This window comes from Nicotiana tabacum, unplaced genomic scaffold (genome assembly GCF_000715075.1).
Source record: "Nicotiana tabacum cultivar K326 unplaced genomic scaffold, ASM71507v2 Un00006, whole genome shotgun sequence".
In the NCBI taxonomy this organism is placed as follows: domain Eukaryota; kingdom Viridiplantae; phylum Streptophyta; class Magnoliopsida; order Solanales; family Solanaceae; genus Nicotiana; species Nicotiana tabacum.
The window spans coordinates 1,160,767-1,178,350 of NW_027438244.1; the positions used below are offsets into that span (position 1 = coordinate 1,160,767).

Here is a 17,584-nt window from a genome sequence, read left to right on the forward strand (position 1 = left end):
GAGGTTAGTCTTGATACTTACTGGGCATCGCTGTGGTGTGCTCACTCTACACTTCTGTATATTTTTACTGGGCATCGCTGTGGTGTGCTCACTCTACACTTCTGCATATTTTTGTGCAGAGCCAGGTATTGAAGATAACAGACTTGAACAGAGTTAAAGCGAGGTCGTAAGGATTCAAGGTAGAGCTGCTTGGTCGTCGCAGTTCCTTGGAGTCCTTTCATTTCATTGTACTGTTAACTTGTAATCAAACAGTATTGTATATTCGGTTCTCGTGATCATTCTATGTATTCAGTTAGAGTTCGTGACTAAGTACTACCAGTCTTGGGAGGCTGTATATTGTAATTATTTCCGTTGTTAGTTTTGGTTACTTATTAAATTCAAAAACAAATGGCTTCAAAAATGCAATGAAAATCGGCTTACCTAGTCTTAGAGACTAGGTGCCATCACGACGCCTGTGGTGGAATTTTGGGTCGTGACATAATCAATTTATATAACTGATTTTGTATGCATGTAAATGGAGTTAATTCCCTAAATGGTCACTCAAGTTGATGAATTTACCTACCAAAACCTTTCTTTGTTTTATCACAAAAAGTTACCAAACTATTTATTTATTTATTTATTTATTTCTCTGATAGTCATACACCACCATAAAAGCCGTTTTTAATAGAAAAAGAGAATTTTATTTATATCAGTAAATACATAATAAATTAAAAAATCTATCCATGAAAGTTTCAGATGCCTAATGTCGGAATATTTTATAAAAATTATTATTTTTTATTACCTAATATTGAAAACAAAACACAAAAAATACTTTTATCATAATTCTTTAAAGATTTATCAAATAAAATAAATTAAAAATTAATTCGTTTGGTCTTTGAGAATTTGTGGCACAAAATTGATAGTGGAATGCGAATTTTAAAAAATAATTAATGTTAAATAAATATTTTATAATAAATAGCTTAATATTAAAAAAATATACCGAGTTTATAATATATTTTTTCTTCTACTATTTTATTTCTAATTGCTTTAATTTTTTATTTTTACCGATTTGAATCTTAATTTTAATTTCTTTCACCGCTAACATCGCATACTTATTGACATGGGTAAAATTATCCTTTTCTATAAAAAGTGGCTTTTATTATGGTGTATGACTTTGGAGAAGTAAATGAACAGTTAGTGTCTTTTTTGTCCTAAAACAAAGAAAAGCAATTTTGTTAGGTAAAATTACCAAGTTAAATGACTGCGAAATTAACTCTATGTATATGCAAATTTTATCTTGATATCGATTTCTTTTTTATAAAAGAAGAGTAATTGTTATATTTCTCTATGATGTCCGAAGTGCGGACAAATTTACTAGTTTAAAAATAAGTTCGACCTTTTGCTTTACATGTATTACTAGTGAAGTTGCTTTACATGTATTACTATTTACCAGTACTAGTATTTGATTTTTCTTCTAATTCCTACTTTTCCTATCATTTCTTGAACGTCGTCGTCTCGGTCAGCCGTACTTCCTCTCCTTCGCTTTCAACAAAGACGAAACTCCAGAGGAAAAAGGGAATCAGCGATTCTTCTTATATTTTCTTTTTCTTAAAAAATGTTGGAGAAGATCGGATTGCCGTCAAAGCCATCACTGAGAGGGAGTAATTGGGTAGTTGATGCATCTCATTGTCAAGGATGTTCTTCTCAGTTCACTTTCCTTAATCGCAAGGTTTGATTTCCCAATATTTCTTCAACTTTCGTTACTTTTTCTTGTCACCCTTTATACAAAATATTATTTTTCTTGATACACTTTACGCAAAATCCCAAGTTTCACAGTTTTGATCATTATGGGGTTTGATTGTCGAATAATCACATGTTAGATCCTAAAATATTTAGTCAATCAATTTAAGTTTTTGATTGAATTCATATGTCATCTCTTTTTTATCTTTCCCCTTTCAATGTTTAGGCACGGGGTTTTTTCTTTTTTGTACTTTACTTTATTTAGGAATTGGAGTAAGGTTTAAATTGATAATATATTGGGGAGTGATAGCAAAAATCTCAGCTCTATGTTGAAGCATCTCTATCTGTCTAATTAACTTTCTTCTTTTAAAAAAAGAGTTATAGATTTGTGTTCTAATTATAATTCTATGATTTGGGAAGTTTGGTAACGGAGTGAGAATAAGATTTGTCCTTACTTCCTTGCTCTATTAAGGCTATTATGTTCCAATTCGAGCATCTAACTTAATCTTATGAAGCCCCACTGCGATAAAAATGGAGGCTTACTAGAGGTTTCAGCCAGTGTTGTGAAAAGCGTGAAACGAGGAAAAGCGACAACCCCCATTTCGCTTAAAGCGAGAAGCGAAGCGCTCTCTTTTTTGAAGTGAAGCAGAATTTAAAAAATAAAATTAAAATAAATACTGGGCAGCATAACAACAGTGAAAGAAGAACTGGGCAGTATTTCAACAAAGAGGAGAGGACTGAGAAAGAAGAACCGAAGGGAAAAAAAAAATTCGCCAGCATTTCGCTGCTATTTGGACACTGAAACAGTGAAAGAAAAAGAAAAAGAAGAAGAAGAAGAAGAAGGAAGAAGAAATCACATACCTGTTGCTGCTGGTCGTATGTTGAAGTTGAAAAGTGTACAAGACTTGGAACCCTAGTCGCCTCTTTCTCTCTGTTGCTGCTGGTCGTATGTTTTAATAAAAGAACACCTTTCTTTTTTTATTAAATAGGTTGGCAGGTGTTTAAAACAGAGAAGCGCGCTTTTTAGTGGGAAGCGCACGCTTTTGCCTACCTGAGTCGCTTCATATAGCAGAAGCGGTCATAGGGTCGCCTCGCTTCGCTTCTCGCTTTAAGCGAGGAAGCAACCGCTTTTCACAACCCTGGTTTCAGCTGCCTTTAGCGTGAAAATCTTACAGATAACTCTGGTTATGATCGAACAATCCTAAATGGCAATGCAACCCTCAGTAAAATACGATACTATAAGGATGAACTCACTAGGAAAGCACGTAGGAAAATAAAACTTAGAAGTAATAGTATAGCACTAATGACTCAGTGCATCTGAAAGTCTACTTGGAACTTTAATTAGTTAAAGAGCAGTAGCTCTCTAATATGGTTCTTCCCAATCATGATTCTGAATTAACTAGAACCATATAATCCTTTTGCTAGCTTTATGATACCGAATACCGATTATATCATGGATCTGCTTAGAGCCTTGCTCTGTTTGTAAAGCTTCTTTAGCACGCTCTTAGTGCTGCTGCTTGCTCATAAAATGTTTAACACTTATCAAAGAAAGAAAAATGTTAAAGGAAATCAAGCCACAATGAGGCCAGAAATACCATCTTATTCGGTTCTGGATACTTCTATGCAAAAGTATATTGATTTTGATTGTAAGCTGTGAGCTGCATAAGCTTATGGCGGAATCTCTATTTATTTTCCATTTTCAGTGTCAAGCCATAATGAGGCTAGAAATACCATCTTCTTTGGTTCTGGATACTTCTATGCAAAAGTATATTTATTTGGGTTGTAAGCTGCGAGCTGCATAAGCTTAAGGTTGAATCTGTACTTATTTTCCGTTTTTAGTTTTATGCTAGACGAGAGCTAGCTTCTCTCTATCAACTCTCCACATCTGGAAATAAGTAGGCCCGGGTTGGTCAAATCTTTGTACTTACATATAAGTTGTGCAGAAATATTTGCAGAAATATTCTACTTTAATTTGAAGCTGGGAAACCTTTTCATCTGACAAGGAATTGTCACTTGTCACCCTCTAGTGTCAGCTGTCATAGTTTCGTTTCCGATATGTCCTCACTAATTTTTCTTTTAACTTCTATGAAATCATGGTGTAGAACGTACCTCCTATGCCAATATTATATAGGATCTTGAGATGGCTCGTCATGTCCTGTGTCGACCTCCAAATGCACCAGTCTATAGGTGTGAAACGATGGTAAATGAAGGTATTAAAAGAGAACGAAGTAGACCTAGAATTACATGGAAGGAAGATGTCGCGAAAAGATCTGCAATCTCTCATAGTGTAAAATGGAAGAAAAAGATTTATGTAGGCCATATCTATTAGTTGCGACTATGTTTAGTCATTTTAGTACGCTTACTTTAGGTCTTATGTTTTCTAGAGTATTTTAGTCCTGGTTGAGAATGAGATTTATTTGCCAGTAGAAAATATAATGAACTATTATTGAGTTTAAATGGAGTGGCATGGTCAGTGAGAATTTATACAACCGACCCTAACTTGTTTGGAATTGAGTCGTAGTTATTTTTGTCGTCATTTAGAGCACACACATTATACAAAGGTTATTCTTTATCTTTTAGGGGCTTTGCACTTCTACAATGCCGTGATTTGTCTATTCTGTTTGAAATCTTTGTCATCAAGTGCAACTGGTTATCATTCATTTTTTTTGTGGGGTGGGGGTGGGGGGGTTAATAAAGTTGGTTATCATTTATTATGATATGTAGAACTAGGTTATCATCCATCATTTGATGTGTCTCTCAAAAACTTTGGTCTTGGATTTCCTGGATACACGTCTTGATTTAAAAGGTAAGAGGAAGACTGCAAGTAATGCGATGATGAGGTTAATAAGCATTATTACCGCACCCAAGGGTGTGGCCTGGTGGCCAATGAAATGGGCGAGAATCACGAGGTTAGACAAAATACACAAGGTGGTTTCTTCCGACCTGCCCAAGTCTTGGTGGCTAGAGTTACCCGGTACCTGTGCGGGAGGTAACAGATACCCGGTGGAATTAGTCGAGATGCACGCAAGCTGGCCCGAGTACCGCTATCATTAAAAAAAGCATTATTATCTTGAATGGACACCTGATTGTACTCTTTGGTTAACTTCGACGTAGAGTTCACTTGAGCAGAGGCGAATCTAGAATTTTGGAAAAAAAAGTACTAAGTGGGAATTGATCTTTGTTCCGTTGGGTAAATAACTCAGTATTCAACCAAATGCATCATTCAACCTTTGTGTAGCGTGGGTGCCAACAAATAATATTGGACTAATTCTAAAAAGTACTTACATAAAATACCTAATTTTGCGGAGAGACCATGGGTTCACGTGCCCCATAAACTAACCTATACATCCGCCTCTGTACTTGAGTAACAGTATATCTTCTCTTATCTGGCATCTTAAAGGATCACCAGGCTCTAATATCAACTAACTGCTAAGTACCTGATAAGAGCTTTAATTTAGTGATTGTCATAAGCTCTTCAATTGGGCATCACACATACTAATGGGAGTAACATGTGCAATCTCAACATTTGATGTACCCAGCGGCCAACAGCAAATATTAATAAAGTTGGTTATCATTTATTATGATATGTAGAACTAGGTTATCATCCATCATTTGATGTGTCTCTCAAAAACTTTGGTCTTGGATTTCCTGGATGCACGTCTTGATTTAAAAGGTAAGAGTAAGACTGCAAGTAATGCGATGATGAGGTTAATAAGCATTATTACCGCACCCAAGGGTGTGGCCTGGTGGCCAATGAAATGGGCGAGAATCACGAGGTTAGACAAAATACACAAGGTGGTTTCTTCCGACCTGCCCAAGCCTTGGTGGCTAGAGTTACCCGGTACCTGTGCGGGAGGTAACAGATACCCGGTGGAATTAGTCGAGATGCACGCAAGCTGACCCGAGTACCGCTATCATTATAAAAAGCATTATTATCTTGAATGGACACCTGATTGTACTCTTTGGTTAACTTCGACGTAGAGTTCACTTGAGCAGAGGCGAATCTAGAATTTTTAATACATGGGTGCACCACTATAAAAAAGGAAAAAAAAGTACTAAGTGGGAATTGATCTTTGTTCCGTTGGGTAAATAACTCAGTATTCAACCAAATGCATCATTCAACCTTTGTGTAGCGTGGGTGCCAACAAATAATATTGGACTAATTCTAAAAAGTACTTACATAAAATACCTAATTTTGCGGAGAGACTATGGGTTCACGTGCCCCATAAACTAACCTATACATCCGCCTCTGTACTTGAGTAACAGTATATCTTCTCTTATCTGGCATCTTAAAGGATCACCAGGCTCTAATATCAACTAACTGCTAAGTACCTGATAAGAGCTTTAATTTAGTGATTGTCATAAGCTCTTCAATTGGGCATCACACATACTAATGGGAGCAACATGTGCAATCTCAACATTTGATGTACCCAGCGGCCAGCAGCAAATATTAATCTTGTCATCATATGGGTCTAATGACCCAATGAAAATGCTCATCTTTCCGAGATAATTGTCATACAGCGGAATGTCTCTAATGAGTCTAATCTTGTACTTTACTCTAGTGTGTTGCAAGGTGTTTCATATTGCTGAAGAACTCTTGTAAATATTATTCTCATTCGAATGGTCTTCTGTTGAATTCGAAATAAATAGCTGATAGTCCCAAATGTGTTACTGAATAGCATGGCAATTGAGGTATTTTTGCTATAAACATGTTTATTGAGAGAAAAGAGAGATAACGGGAAAGACATGACGGGATTCATTTTTTTGGTTTAGTGGCAAGACTGAAGTGCTCGTGTGCTCTAGATTTCTGAATCCTCTCACTTGGATTTGTGTAGAATTTTGGATGCGAACAAGCTTGCTCAGTGCATCTTTATCTTTGTTCCAGCTCCACCACTTACTTCCCAAGAAGAAAATAATAGTACCTGCAGCATGCTACTGCTTCCATTGTACTCCAAAGTGGTAATGCAGCGCTCAATCTGTCGGGATGCATTATACAAGAAATAAGCTCGAAAGAATATCAGAGACCTTCGAAGGTAGTAAAGTCACCCAAGAGAAAGATTAAGGCAAACCCAATAACTCATTGTTCTCCTATTTCAAGGTAGTAAGAACCTCTTTCTGCAACGAATTGAGAGCAAGAATTTACAATTTCAAGCATATTTTAGTGTACTTTAACTACAGCTTGGGGACATCTTTAATAAACTTCTATATATTCTCTAGACCAGCTCAATTAGCTGATAATATTAAACTTCTCCGCCTCATCTTCTAGGTAATGCATGTCCTTATGCCTCAAGTGCTTAGTAATGCACCTTGTAAAGAACTCTAATTTTTTTGATAGCCGTGGTGTTAGTAATGCATCTTGTAGAGAACTCTAATTTTTTTGATAGCAGTGGTGTTTGGGCCAGCGTGCTTGCGACTCGACTAATTCCACGGGATACCTGCTTCCTCCCACCAACATAGGTACCGGGTAGTAGAGTTCTCTGTATTTGAGAACTCTATTGTATTGTACATATAGATGAATGACCTGACTTGCCACATTAATGGGAGCTATTTCATGCTAGTCCTCCCTTGAGTTTCTCGCCAGAAAAGCCAATTTTCTAGAGTTGCATTGGTACACCATAAAGGCAATAAGTTCGTCACAGAAATCAATCTATTTCATCCTGGTTAAAAACAGTTTATGCGTTTCTATTTCATTGTTACATAAATTGGAATAGGATTTGGACAAGAATAGTTGCAATGTAGCTTCTTTAATGTTACGAAACTTGCACAAAAAAAAATCTTCTATAATATGACGAGAAAGTAATCATTATGGGTGTGAAGATGGGGAATCTATGTTTCTTCCCCCCCCCCCCCCACATATCTTACCTCATTATCTGCAATATACAATTTTCATTCACTTGTGGTCTTGTGCGCAGTTATCCTTATTGGAGAACAAGAGGTTCTTCATTTTGCTTCTCTAATGAATTTCTTGACCACAAATATGCTACTATACATTTGGTTATCACCACAGTACTAATTGGTTTTAAAGTGTTTTTGAACTTTTAATAGTTGAGTTTAAAGTGTTTATAACTTTCTCATAGCTAGTAATCCAAATATATAGACATTGTTTTGTGTGCTATTCATACTCTCAAACCATCTGTCAAGCTACAGCTGTATTGAGGCATCTGTCAATCCTGTTTGAAAAGCTGGAATTAAAATTCCATTGCTGAATTGTTTCTTTTTGGTTTCACTTTATTGGACGTTAGCAGGTGCTGTTTCTTGTAAAAACAATGAACCTTCTCCTTTGTGATGTACTTTGAGAGCAAATTATGACAATTATAGCCCAGATATTGCATAACTTTTCCCCAGTTTCCTCCTCTCGGATATCTCAATTTTGGTTATCTTCTCAAACTATTCAGTAGTGGTTCAGCTCAAGGGTTAATCTCACTCTCCAAACAAAGTTCACACTTGTGGCCTGGAACTTTTTATGACTTGGAAATTGTCTTGCCGCTTCCAAACAAGTGTTTGCGGATTGCTTGTCTAGTACAATGTTGTGAAGAGCGTGAAGCGAGGAAAAGCGACAAGCCCCTTTTCGCTTAAAGCGTGAAGCGAGAAGCGAGAAGCGAAACACTCGCTTTTTTGAAGTGAAGCGGAATTAAGAAAAATATTAAAATAAATACTGCATAGACAACACATGTAACTGCATACAACACATGTAACTGCCAATACTAAAAAAATTGGCAGTGAGACTAAGAACAAAAGATGAAGAACTGAAGGAAAAAATAAATGGCAGCATTTCGCTGCAATTTTAAGGACTTAAAACGAAAATAATAAGAAGAGAATGAGAAAAAGAAGAACTTAAGGGGAAAAAAAATTTGGCAGCATTTCGCTGCTATTTTAAGCACTGAAGAAGAAGAAGAAAACATACCTAGGCTTGAAAATTGAAATCCTAGTCGCTGCAAACATACCTGGGCTTTAAAAATGAAACACTAGTCGCTGCTTGCTCTGCTGCTTGCTGATTTTGTAAAAATAGACTGAGTTTTTTTATTTATTAGTGACTTAAAAGATAAAAGCGAGCGCTTCCGTCGCTTCTCGCTTCGCTAGCGCTTCTCGCTTCGCTAGCGCTTCTCGCTTCGCTAGCGCTTCTCGCTTTTTTGGCAAAAGCGGACGCTTCAACCTACCTGCTACGCTTCACCCTTCAGAAGCGACACAGTGGCCGCCTCGCTTCGCTTCACACTTAAAGCGCTGAAGCGAGCGCTTTTCACAACACTGGTCTAGTAGTCTAGCCTTTTGTTGTGAAGTATCTTAACTTTTTGAATATTGCTGCCTAAAACCAATCCTCTTCAATAGCGGGCTTTAGGCATTCTTTCGGCTGTGAAAGTAGGTTGCAATGCATTGGGTAGAAGCTGAAGAAAGTAGTTAAGGACATGCTTTTTTGGCTCGCCTAAAATGATTCCATTTCTCTAAGACATAACATGTTGAAGTTTCTACATATGACAATTTAGTTGCTGCTGTGACTTCTTTTTCTGCCTTAGTGTTCTTTTCTTTTATAACGGTATTTGTTGCATTAGTATCGTTGATATATCAGTATCATCTTTTGTATCCTTCTTACTAAGGCTATAGAGATGATTTTATTTCAACGCTCCTGTCTCCTTGCTCTTTGTTTGAATGGAAATATGAATACCATAGGTGTCCGGTTGTCTTTCACTTATGTTGTGATTCTCGCCTATGAAATTTCAGCATCATTGCCGGAGGTGCGGGGGCATTTTTTGCAATAGTTGTACCCAGCAGAGAATGGTGTTACGCGGACAAGGTGACTCACCGGTGCGTATATGTGAACCCTGCAAAAGATTAGAAGAAGCTGCACGTTTTGAAATGCGATATGGGCATAAAAATAGAGCGAAAGGAGGTACCGTATAAATAACTGGTTATGCTTACATTCATAGTTACTGTGCTGGAACCTTAATTGCATAGTACAAATAGAAAGAAATGAGTACTACTTGTTTTAAAATGCAAGTGTTTTCTCTCACAGGGAGCTCAAGACTTTCATCAAAGAGTGAGGATGAAGCTTTAAATCAGCTTCTGGGAAAAGAAACGGCCTCAGATGTTTTTCCCCTTGATCAACAGTCAGCAAGCACTGCGTCTGGTTCAAATGTTCTAGATTATTCTAGTAAAGATGAGGCTGGAAACAGAAGCGTTAATCAGACTGAGCAGCAGGCTGAAATGGAATCCACTACGCCTGAAGAATTACGTCAGCAAGCGATGGAAGAAAAAAAGAATTACCGAACCCTAAAGGCTTCAGGTAAGCCTGAAGAAGCGCTAAGGGCTTTTAAGAGGGGTAAAGAACTTGAAAGGCAGGCTGCTGCTTTGGAGATTTCTCTAAGGAAAAATCGTAAAAGGGCATTATCTTCCAGTAATGTCGCTGAGATCCAGCAAGATGCTGATGACCGCGAAGCGTCTGGTAGGAAAAATAAGCTCTCTCCTCAAATTACCAAAGAGAAGGATGATCTTGCTTCTGAACTCAGAGAACTGGGATGGTCAGATATGGATCTTCATACTGCTGACAAAAGGCCAGCAACCATGAGCCTTGAGGGTGAACTTTCTGCGCTCCTTGGAGAAGTTTCTGGAAAGACCAATCCTGGAAAGAAAACTCATGGAATTGACAAGTCACAGGTCATTGCTCATAAGAAAAAAGCACTCGAGTTGAAGCGGGAAGGGAAACTTGCTGAAGCCAAAGAAGAATTGAAGAAGGCTAAAATTCTTGAAAAGCAAATAGAAGAGCAGGAACTGTTGGGTGGTGATGAAGAGTCTGATGATGAGCTTTCTTCTTTAATACGTGGCCTGGATTCTGATAAATTTGATGATATATCTACTGGATATAAACCAGATTCTAGTTATGATTTTGACAACCTTCTGGGAATTGCTGATGATCTTGGTACACATGGTAGTTTTGAAGTAACTGATGATGACATGTATGACCCAGAAATAGCAGCTGCCTTGAAATCAATGGGCTGGACTGAAGATGCCGCTGAATCTGAGGTTTCAGAAAAGCAATTCCAGCCTGTTGATGGGGAAGTGTTACTAAGTGAAATTCAGTCACTGAAAAGAGAAGCCCTTAGCCAGAAAAGGGCTGGTAATACTAAGGAGGCAATGGAACTTCTAAAGAGGGCAAAAACACTGGAGAGCGAGCTTGACAGTTCTGCTTCTCGGGAGACTAACATGAAGGTACAGCAACCTGGGGCAATCCAGAAGGAACTTTCTCCTTCAGTTGAAGAACAACTAAATAATGGTGAACAGGATGTTAGAAAGTACATTGAAAGGAAGGACAAGGAGCACAAAGTAGCACCAAAGAGTAGATCAGTGATCCAGAGAGAGCTTCTTAGTATTAAAAAGAAGGCTCTTGCTTTAAGAAGGGAAGGAAGGTTAGATGAGGCTGAAGAAGAATTGAATAAAGGCAAGATTCTTGAGAAGCAAATTGAAGATATTGATAATCCACCAAAATCCGTGGAGCCCATTGCTGGGAATAAGCTGGATGAAAGTGTTGCAGATATTGATGCTGGAGATGAAGAGGCAGAGGTTACAGATCAAGACCTGCATGACCCAACTTATCTTTCACTGCTTAATAATTTGGGCTGGCAGGATGATGAAAAAGCTAATGTTCCATCTTCGTCATTTCAAGGGAAAAATAATGTTTCTCATCTTAGCGATTCCTTAACTAAGGAAGCTACGAGTAACATCCAAGCTCGAGCATCTAACAAAAGTAAAGGTGAAATCCAGAGGGAACTTCTGGGATTGAAACGAAAGGCACTCACATTGAGACGCCAAGGAGAGGCGGAGGAGGCAGAGGAAGTGCTGAAAGCGGCTAAATTGTTAGAAGAGCAATTAGCTGAAATTGAAGAATCTATGTCTAACAGAGTTCCAACTGAGTCAGATGAGCAGAAAGAACTTAAAGCTATCGGTTCTTCCCTTGAGAACCCACAGTTTACTCCATCTGGTTCACAAAAGAGCCCAATTGAGGACATGGCAAGCAAAGTTACTCGTACTCCTGAGAAACCAGAAGAGGTCGCTCAGTCAGATGAGAAACCATGCATCTCTGAGTCAAAATCTGCCCAGGAACTTAATTCTCAGCTTGATCAAAATTCCCTTCCTCAAGATATACTGGCTCGCAAGAGGAAAGCAGTTGCCTTGAAGCGAGAAGGGAAAGTGGCAGAAGCCAAGGAGGAACTTCGACAGGCAAAACTTTTAGAGAAGCGCCTTGAGGAGGAAAAGACTCTGGATACTAGTAGTTCCACAGTCTCGGCCGGTCCTACTACCTTGCATGTTGGACAAAAGGAAGTTAGTCCAAACAAAGTTCCTAATGTATCTCAAGTTGGACAGAAAGAAGTAAGTCCAAGCTCAGGTCCAAAGCCATTGTCTGGACGTGATCGGTTTAAATTGCAGCAGGAGTCTCTCAGCCACAAACGACAAGCACTTAAGTTAAGAAGGGAAGGTAGGACTGAAGAAGCCGATGCTGAATTTGAATTGGCAAAAGCTATTGAGAGCCAGTTGGAAGAAGTGTCTTCGCAAGATACAATGAGGTCTTCTGATCCCACAGCTAATTTAGCAGAGGATGTCAGTGTTGAGGATTTTCTTGATCCTCAGCTTTTCTCTGCTTTAAAAGCAATTGGAATTGCAGATACCACTATTGTATCCCGAGGCCCTGAAAGACAGGAAACAAAGAAACACATAACTGTGAATACTGATAAGACTGGCACTATTGCCTCTCAAATCCTTGAAAGACCAGAGCCAAAACTATCTGAAGCAGGTGTATCTGATGAGTCTTCCAATGAGAGAAAACACTTGGAAGAACGAATAAAGGCAGAGAAATTGAAGGCATTAAACTTGAAACGTTCTGGAAAGCAGGCAGAGGCCTTGGACGTCCTTCGACAGGCTAAGATGTTTGAAAAGAAGTTGAACGCTTTATCTTCATAACAATGAAGCTGGTACAGTCTGTGTCTGGACAGGTTTTTACATGGTATAAACCAACGATAAGCATGACAACAGTTGGAATGATGGACTAGGTACTACTTCTCATGTACGCTGGTTAAGTCATTCCAATAGATGAGCTCAGTTAGTGAATTATTGGAAGAACCGGAAACATAATAAACCATTTGAATGCCCTGATGATATTGCTTTCTATGGCGACATGTATAATTATTCTTTCTTAACCTTTTTTTGAGAATGAGATTATAATACTTCATCCCCAAATTTAGATTTGGCTGGGGATCCTTGTATTCTACTTGATTGTTCTTTTAGTTTTTTTCTTCCATTGTTATAGAATGTTGGAAATTCGTGAAAATGCAGGTTAACTATTTCTTGCAATACATGCTCTTCCAAGGCCTTATTTACTGGAGGACATCATACAAGTATCTGGATATAGAAAACAGATATTCTTATATATTTAGTTCTTTTACATTGAGCTTCATGTATAAACAGGCAAATTGAAGTATGTCATTTCATGAAAGAGGAATGGGCTCAAAGAACAAGGAGCGGATCCGATCCTTTGTCTCACGATCTGGAATTCCAAATCCATCTCCATGCTGGTACATGCATTGAGCAATCCTAGCAAGATTCATTGCAGTTGTTCTAAAATCCTTTGAGAAGGAGCTGTCCCTTAGAATATCTTTGTTCATCTTCTTCCAGGTCTGATCAATTAATTGCTTTATATAGTTTCGAGCATTTTCTTCAGACCTTCCTGACTCATGCATGTAGCAGTGGATTGATTTAAGATAATCCCCTTTCTTGATTTCATCCTGAACAAAGGTTAAAAAAAAAAAAAATTGTTTAACATATCATACTAGAACTTACTGACCTTGCACAGAAATTGTATATAAACATAGCTTACAGGTGAAGTTGCCAAGTCATTTGCAAGACGAAGAATTAGCGAAGGCGATTGAATAATAGCAGGATAATTCTTTAAGCATTCCAGTTCCTCCTCCTTTATGGGGTTTGTGATGCAAAAATAAGCATGCATTATTAGTACAGGACCAGTGTTTGTTATCCATGCATTTCTCAGGAACTCATTCAAGCTTGGTGTGTATCTACTCTGGTACCACTTCACTTCCAGTAAGTAGGCTTTACATAGGTTAGCCCACTGAAATATTTGGTACCAAAAAATGTCAAATGTATAAGTCAGTAAGAATGAAGAGGAGGAGATGAGAAATTCAAGATAAATTACTGGGAAGAAAAAATTGCTACCTGCTTCCTTATATGTGAAATTATGCTGAAGCCTTGTTCTTTGAGAATATCATAAGCCAGTTCATTCATGGAGTTGAAGAGAGCTAGGAAGCAGATTTTCATGTAGTCAGGTAGTCGCTCTATTGCATTGATGTCCCATCTTCAGAACATGTAACCACAATAAGTATATGCCCCTCATCATAAATAAATTCGATATTCTATTCCAGTCCAGTCTACCCCCTTGACCATCCAAATAAAGGGGAAAAAAGGATCTAACTTATATACGCTGACAGTGTAATGAATTTTCACACTATCAATGTATTTTAGGTTGTAGTAGGAGGTAACTTGTTTAATTTTCTAGGCTATTTATCTTACTTATTATGGACGGTTATAAGAATTGGGATAAGAGGAAAAAGGCCTAAAGTATGTGGACTAACCTGTCAACAATATCAGTGAAAAGCTCAAGTTCATCCATGGTGCCATAAACATCATAGATGTCATCAATTGTTGTGAGGAATACAGAAAGCTTTGTTGAAAACTTTCGGCAGTATCCAAACTGAGGATTAGGAGTGAAACCAACAGCCCATAAAAAGCCCTCCACCAATCTGTCCCTAACAAAGCTCATCTTTTTAACAAGTTTAATGTTCTTATCCCACCTGCATTATAATCAGATTAAAACATATCTTCAAGTAAAGTTTTCAGGATTGAAAATATTTTAGTATACCAAAATTAAATCGTATTTTGTGTGTATTCAACAGTGTGCCACTTCCAAAGTCATGTCCACAGTGATGGATCTAGCCATGAGTTTGCAGGTTCGATAGAGAAGCATATATAGTTGGATATCCATATCAATACTCACTCTCTCAACTTATAACCTATAATGTCTAAATTCTGTATCTGCCTCTTTAACGTACGCAATCTTTAACGTACGCAACGCCATCTCACCTTGACATTTGTTTTAGTTCCTCCAAGTATGTAGCTTGTACCATGTTGTAGTCCAACTTTGCAAGTTCAAGTATAAGAGGATTCATGTTCTCTCTTTTGTGATAAACTTCTTCTATAAACCATCTTGCTTCTAGCCTCTGCATCCTCCAATGTAAAGGCATTTCTAAAGCATGGCTTACTTGCTCAGCAAGATTCTTATCTGTCTTCTTGTTAAGGCTTTCCGTGAGAAAATGAGTGGTGAAATCTCGAGCTATTTCCAAAATGCTTTCACCTTCCATACAAAGATAGCAAGCTTCATACAAACTCAGCAGTCCGTTAGTATCCACAACAAGGCTTGTTTTGAACTTCCCTTCCTTATCCATGAAAGCGTAAAACATCTCTGGAAAAGAAGAAAGGAATCTACATAAGAACAAACATAAAAACATGCTATCTTAAATTACTTGCTATTAATGGCAGAGCTGAGATTTCCACTAAGGAAAATTAAAATATAAAGAGGTCAATAAACGAAAAGGTCAAGAAAATTCAATATATATAGTAATTATACAATTTTTTTTACTTATCGACAAAGTGTAATTTTTAAGTGATATAGTGTCAATTAACTACGGGAAACGGACTTTTACTGCCGACTCTCAAAAGACTCTTTAGATATTGTCCGACACGTAAGACCATCTCATTTTTCTTGTAGTGCATGCAAGAAGATATGTGCAAAAACTTTATGCTCGCTACAATTATGTTGTTCTTTCTTTAAAAGAAAAAAAAATTAATTTATCTTTTTTGGTTAAGTTCTCCTGAGATGGATTCGGGGGACTAAGTAAACAGCATTATAAATTATTAGATGAAATCGGTAAAAGTAAACGTAGAGAAAATTTTGAAGTACCTTGAGGGACGTGATAGCCCTCTTGTCTAAGGAGTCGAAATTCTAGAGCTGTAGCATACAAATCTTCGCTCTTCTGCCCATCATTTCTATTTGTAGTACAAAAATTAACGTACATTTGCTTCAAAACTCTATCAATTTCTTCCTCAAAGTGATAGGACAAACCAAGTCTTTGCAAAATGTCAACGAGCTCAAGTAGTTCCAATGGGTGGATCGTTTTCTCTAGCATTCTCCTCACCTCTTCTTTTAGTCCGGCAGCTCGTTCATAATGTTTCTCTTCCTGCTTGATAAAGAAGTTGTTCCATCAGTTGATAATATACACTTAGTTTTCTCACAAGGGTTTAGCTTCGATGTATTGACAGTGTACAATTTTTTATACAATAGGTCAGTGTCAGTATATATATTATCCTATTTAGTAATATAAGAGAAGCGCAGTAAATAGCTTGTTAAGGAAATACTGTTTGTGTATATATGTTAAATTAGTTAGAAAATATACAAAGACAGAAGATTAGCAGCTAACTATATTTTTTTTTCTTAATTCGGACTTACAGCGTAAAATGTAGCTCGTGATTGGACATATCCATCTTCCCAAATGCTAGGTTTGTAGTTTCCTGACCTCCTAAGATCCATTGTTAGGAAAAGTGAGCAACAAATCCAGCTTTTATAGCACATGACAAGTAAAGTAACTCTACGGATTGTACGCCCAAATAATACACTTGTCAACATTAGAATATCAAACCTTAATTTTGCAATAAAAATTAATCACATCCGTGATTACATCAACTCAAGAGCATAAAAAAGAGAATCCGATAAATCTTTTCCCTCTTTTTATTTCAACTCTTACATGCCATGCGGTAAAAATATACACCCTCCGCATTCATTTACTTGATACTCTTTTCTATGTTGTATTCTATAGACATCATTATTCTAACAACAGTTTTCTTTATATCTGTATACGGGTAAAATCGGACCCGTTGAACATCTCGATTTCCCGGTAAGACAAACGGGACTGGAACGTGATCATAAGGAATCGGAATCTGGGCGAAAAACCTTTCGCATCGGGGATCGAGCAAAGCATCTGCCCTCGGAAGCATCGGGGCCACGTCTCCCGGGTCCGGTTTGAATCCCTCAACTTCGGAGAGCACTACCAAACGGCCGAACACGACTAACAAAGAGCCGTGACATCCATGCCCAGCCGGATGTCACGGCGTAAATCTTGGCACGTATCAGCAGTGAATCAGTGATTAGCATAAAGAAAGATTTTTATCCTTTTTTAGAATTGTACTTAGGGTGAAACTCCCCTACTATATAAAGAGGAAACTAACTATTCATTAGGCACATTGTAATACACATATCAAGGCAATTTATTCCAATTCTCTTTGTTGTTCAACGTTCTTATCTCTTGTTCTTAAGTTTTTCGCAAGTATAAGCTTGGAATCGAGGGCATGTGCTTCATCTAACTATCAACCGAGCTCGAAATCACCCTTATAATTTGTTTGGTCATCTATTACGTTTTTTATTTGTTTAATCTAACGCTATTAATCATTCGTATTGAATTAATCCACATATCCTTAAAAACACATATAAATTAATTGTTATCCGTTTTTTAAGGTAGACAGTTTGGCACCCACCGTGGGGCTACGGATAATAGTGATAATTTAATACAAATTTTCATAACGCACTCTATTTTACACTTGTTCTTTGAGATTTTAATTTCAGGTCAAGTAAAAATGTCGAACTCTTAATGTGCCCATTTGAGCGTTGATGTTGAGTCTGGCCACCATGGTGAGAACAACCATGTAGTGCCCAGCAACGATGTGCCCCATATTTACCCCAATGGAGTTGCATCTACGA

General features: G+C 37.6%; 2 protein-coding genes across 4 annotated transcripts; one reads left to right on the forward strand and one right to left on the reverse strand.

Moving 5' to 3' along the window:
• Nucleotides 1-1,475: 1,475 nt before the first annotated feature.
• LOC107794876 (uncharacterized) lies at nt 1,476-13,033 on the forward strand. 3 transcript variants are annotated; one of them, XM_075248630.1, is made up of 4 exons: nt 1,554-1,708; nt 6,555-6,817; nt 9,436-9,604; nt 9,728-13,033. In XM_075248630.1, the coding sequence occupies exons 3-4, from the start codon at nt 9,490-9,492 to the stop codon at nt 12,664-12,666; spliced, it is 3,054 nt and encodes a 1,017-aa protein (XP_075104731.1). In that variant the 5' UTR covers nt 1,554-1,708; nt 6,555-6,817; nt 9,436-9,489; the 3' UTR covers nt 12,667-13,033. The 3 variants fall into 3 exon arrangements, with proteins under 3 accessions (XP_075104730.1, XP_075104731.1, XP_075104732.1); XM_075248631.1 differs by having other exon boundaries at nt 1,564-1,708; nt 6,605-6,817; XM_075248629.1 differs by lacking the exon at nt 6,555-6,817 and having other exon boundaries at nt 1,476-1,708.
• Nucleotides 10,242-17,059, reverse strand: LOC107794877 ((-)-alpha-terpineol synthase-like). The gene is made up of 7 exons (XM_016617423.2): nt 16,280-17,059; nt 15,734-16,010; nt 14,857-15,235; nt 14,349-14,567; nt 13,933-14,071; nt 13,580-13,828; nt 10,242-13,487 (listed from the first exon to the last, which is right to left on the reverse strand). Exons 1-7 carry the CDS (start codon nt 16,454-16,456, stop codon nt 13,191-13,193), a joined length of 1,737 nt encoding a protein of 578 aa, XP_016472909.1. The 5' UTR covers nt 16,457-17,059; the 3' UTR covers nt 10,242-13,190.
• Nucleotides 17,060-17,584: the final 525 nt, after the last annotated feature.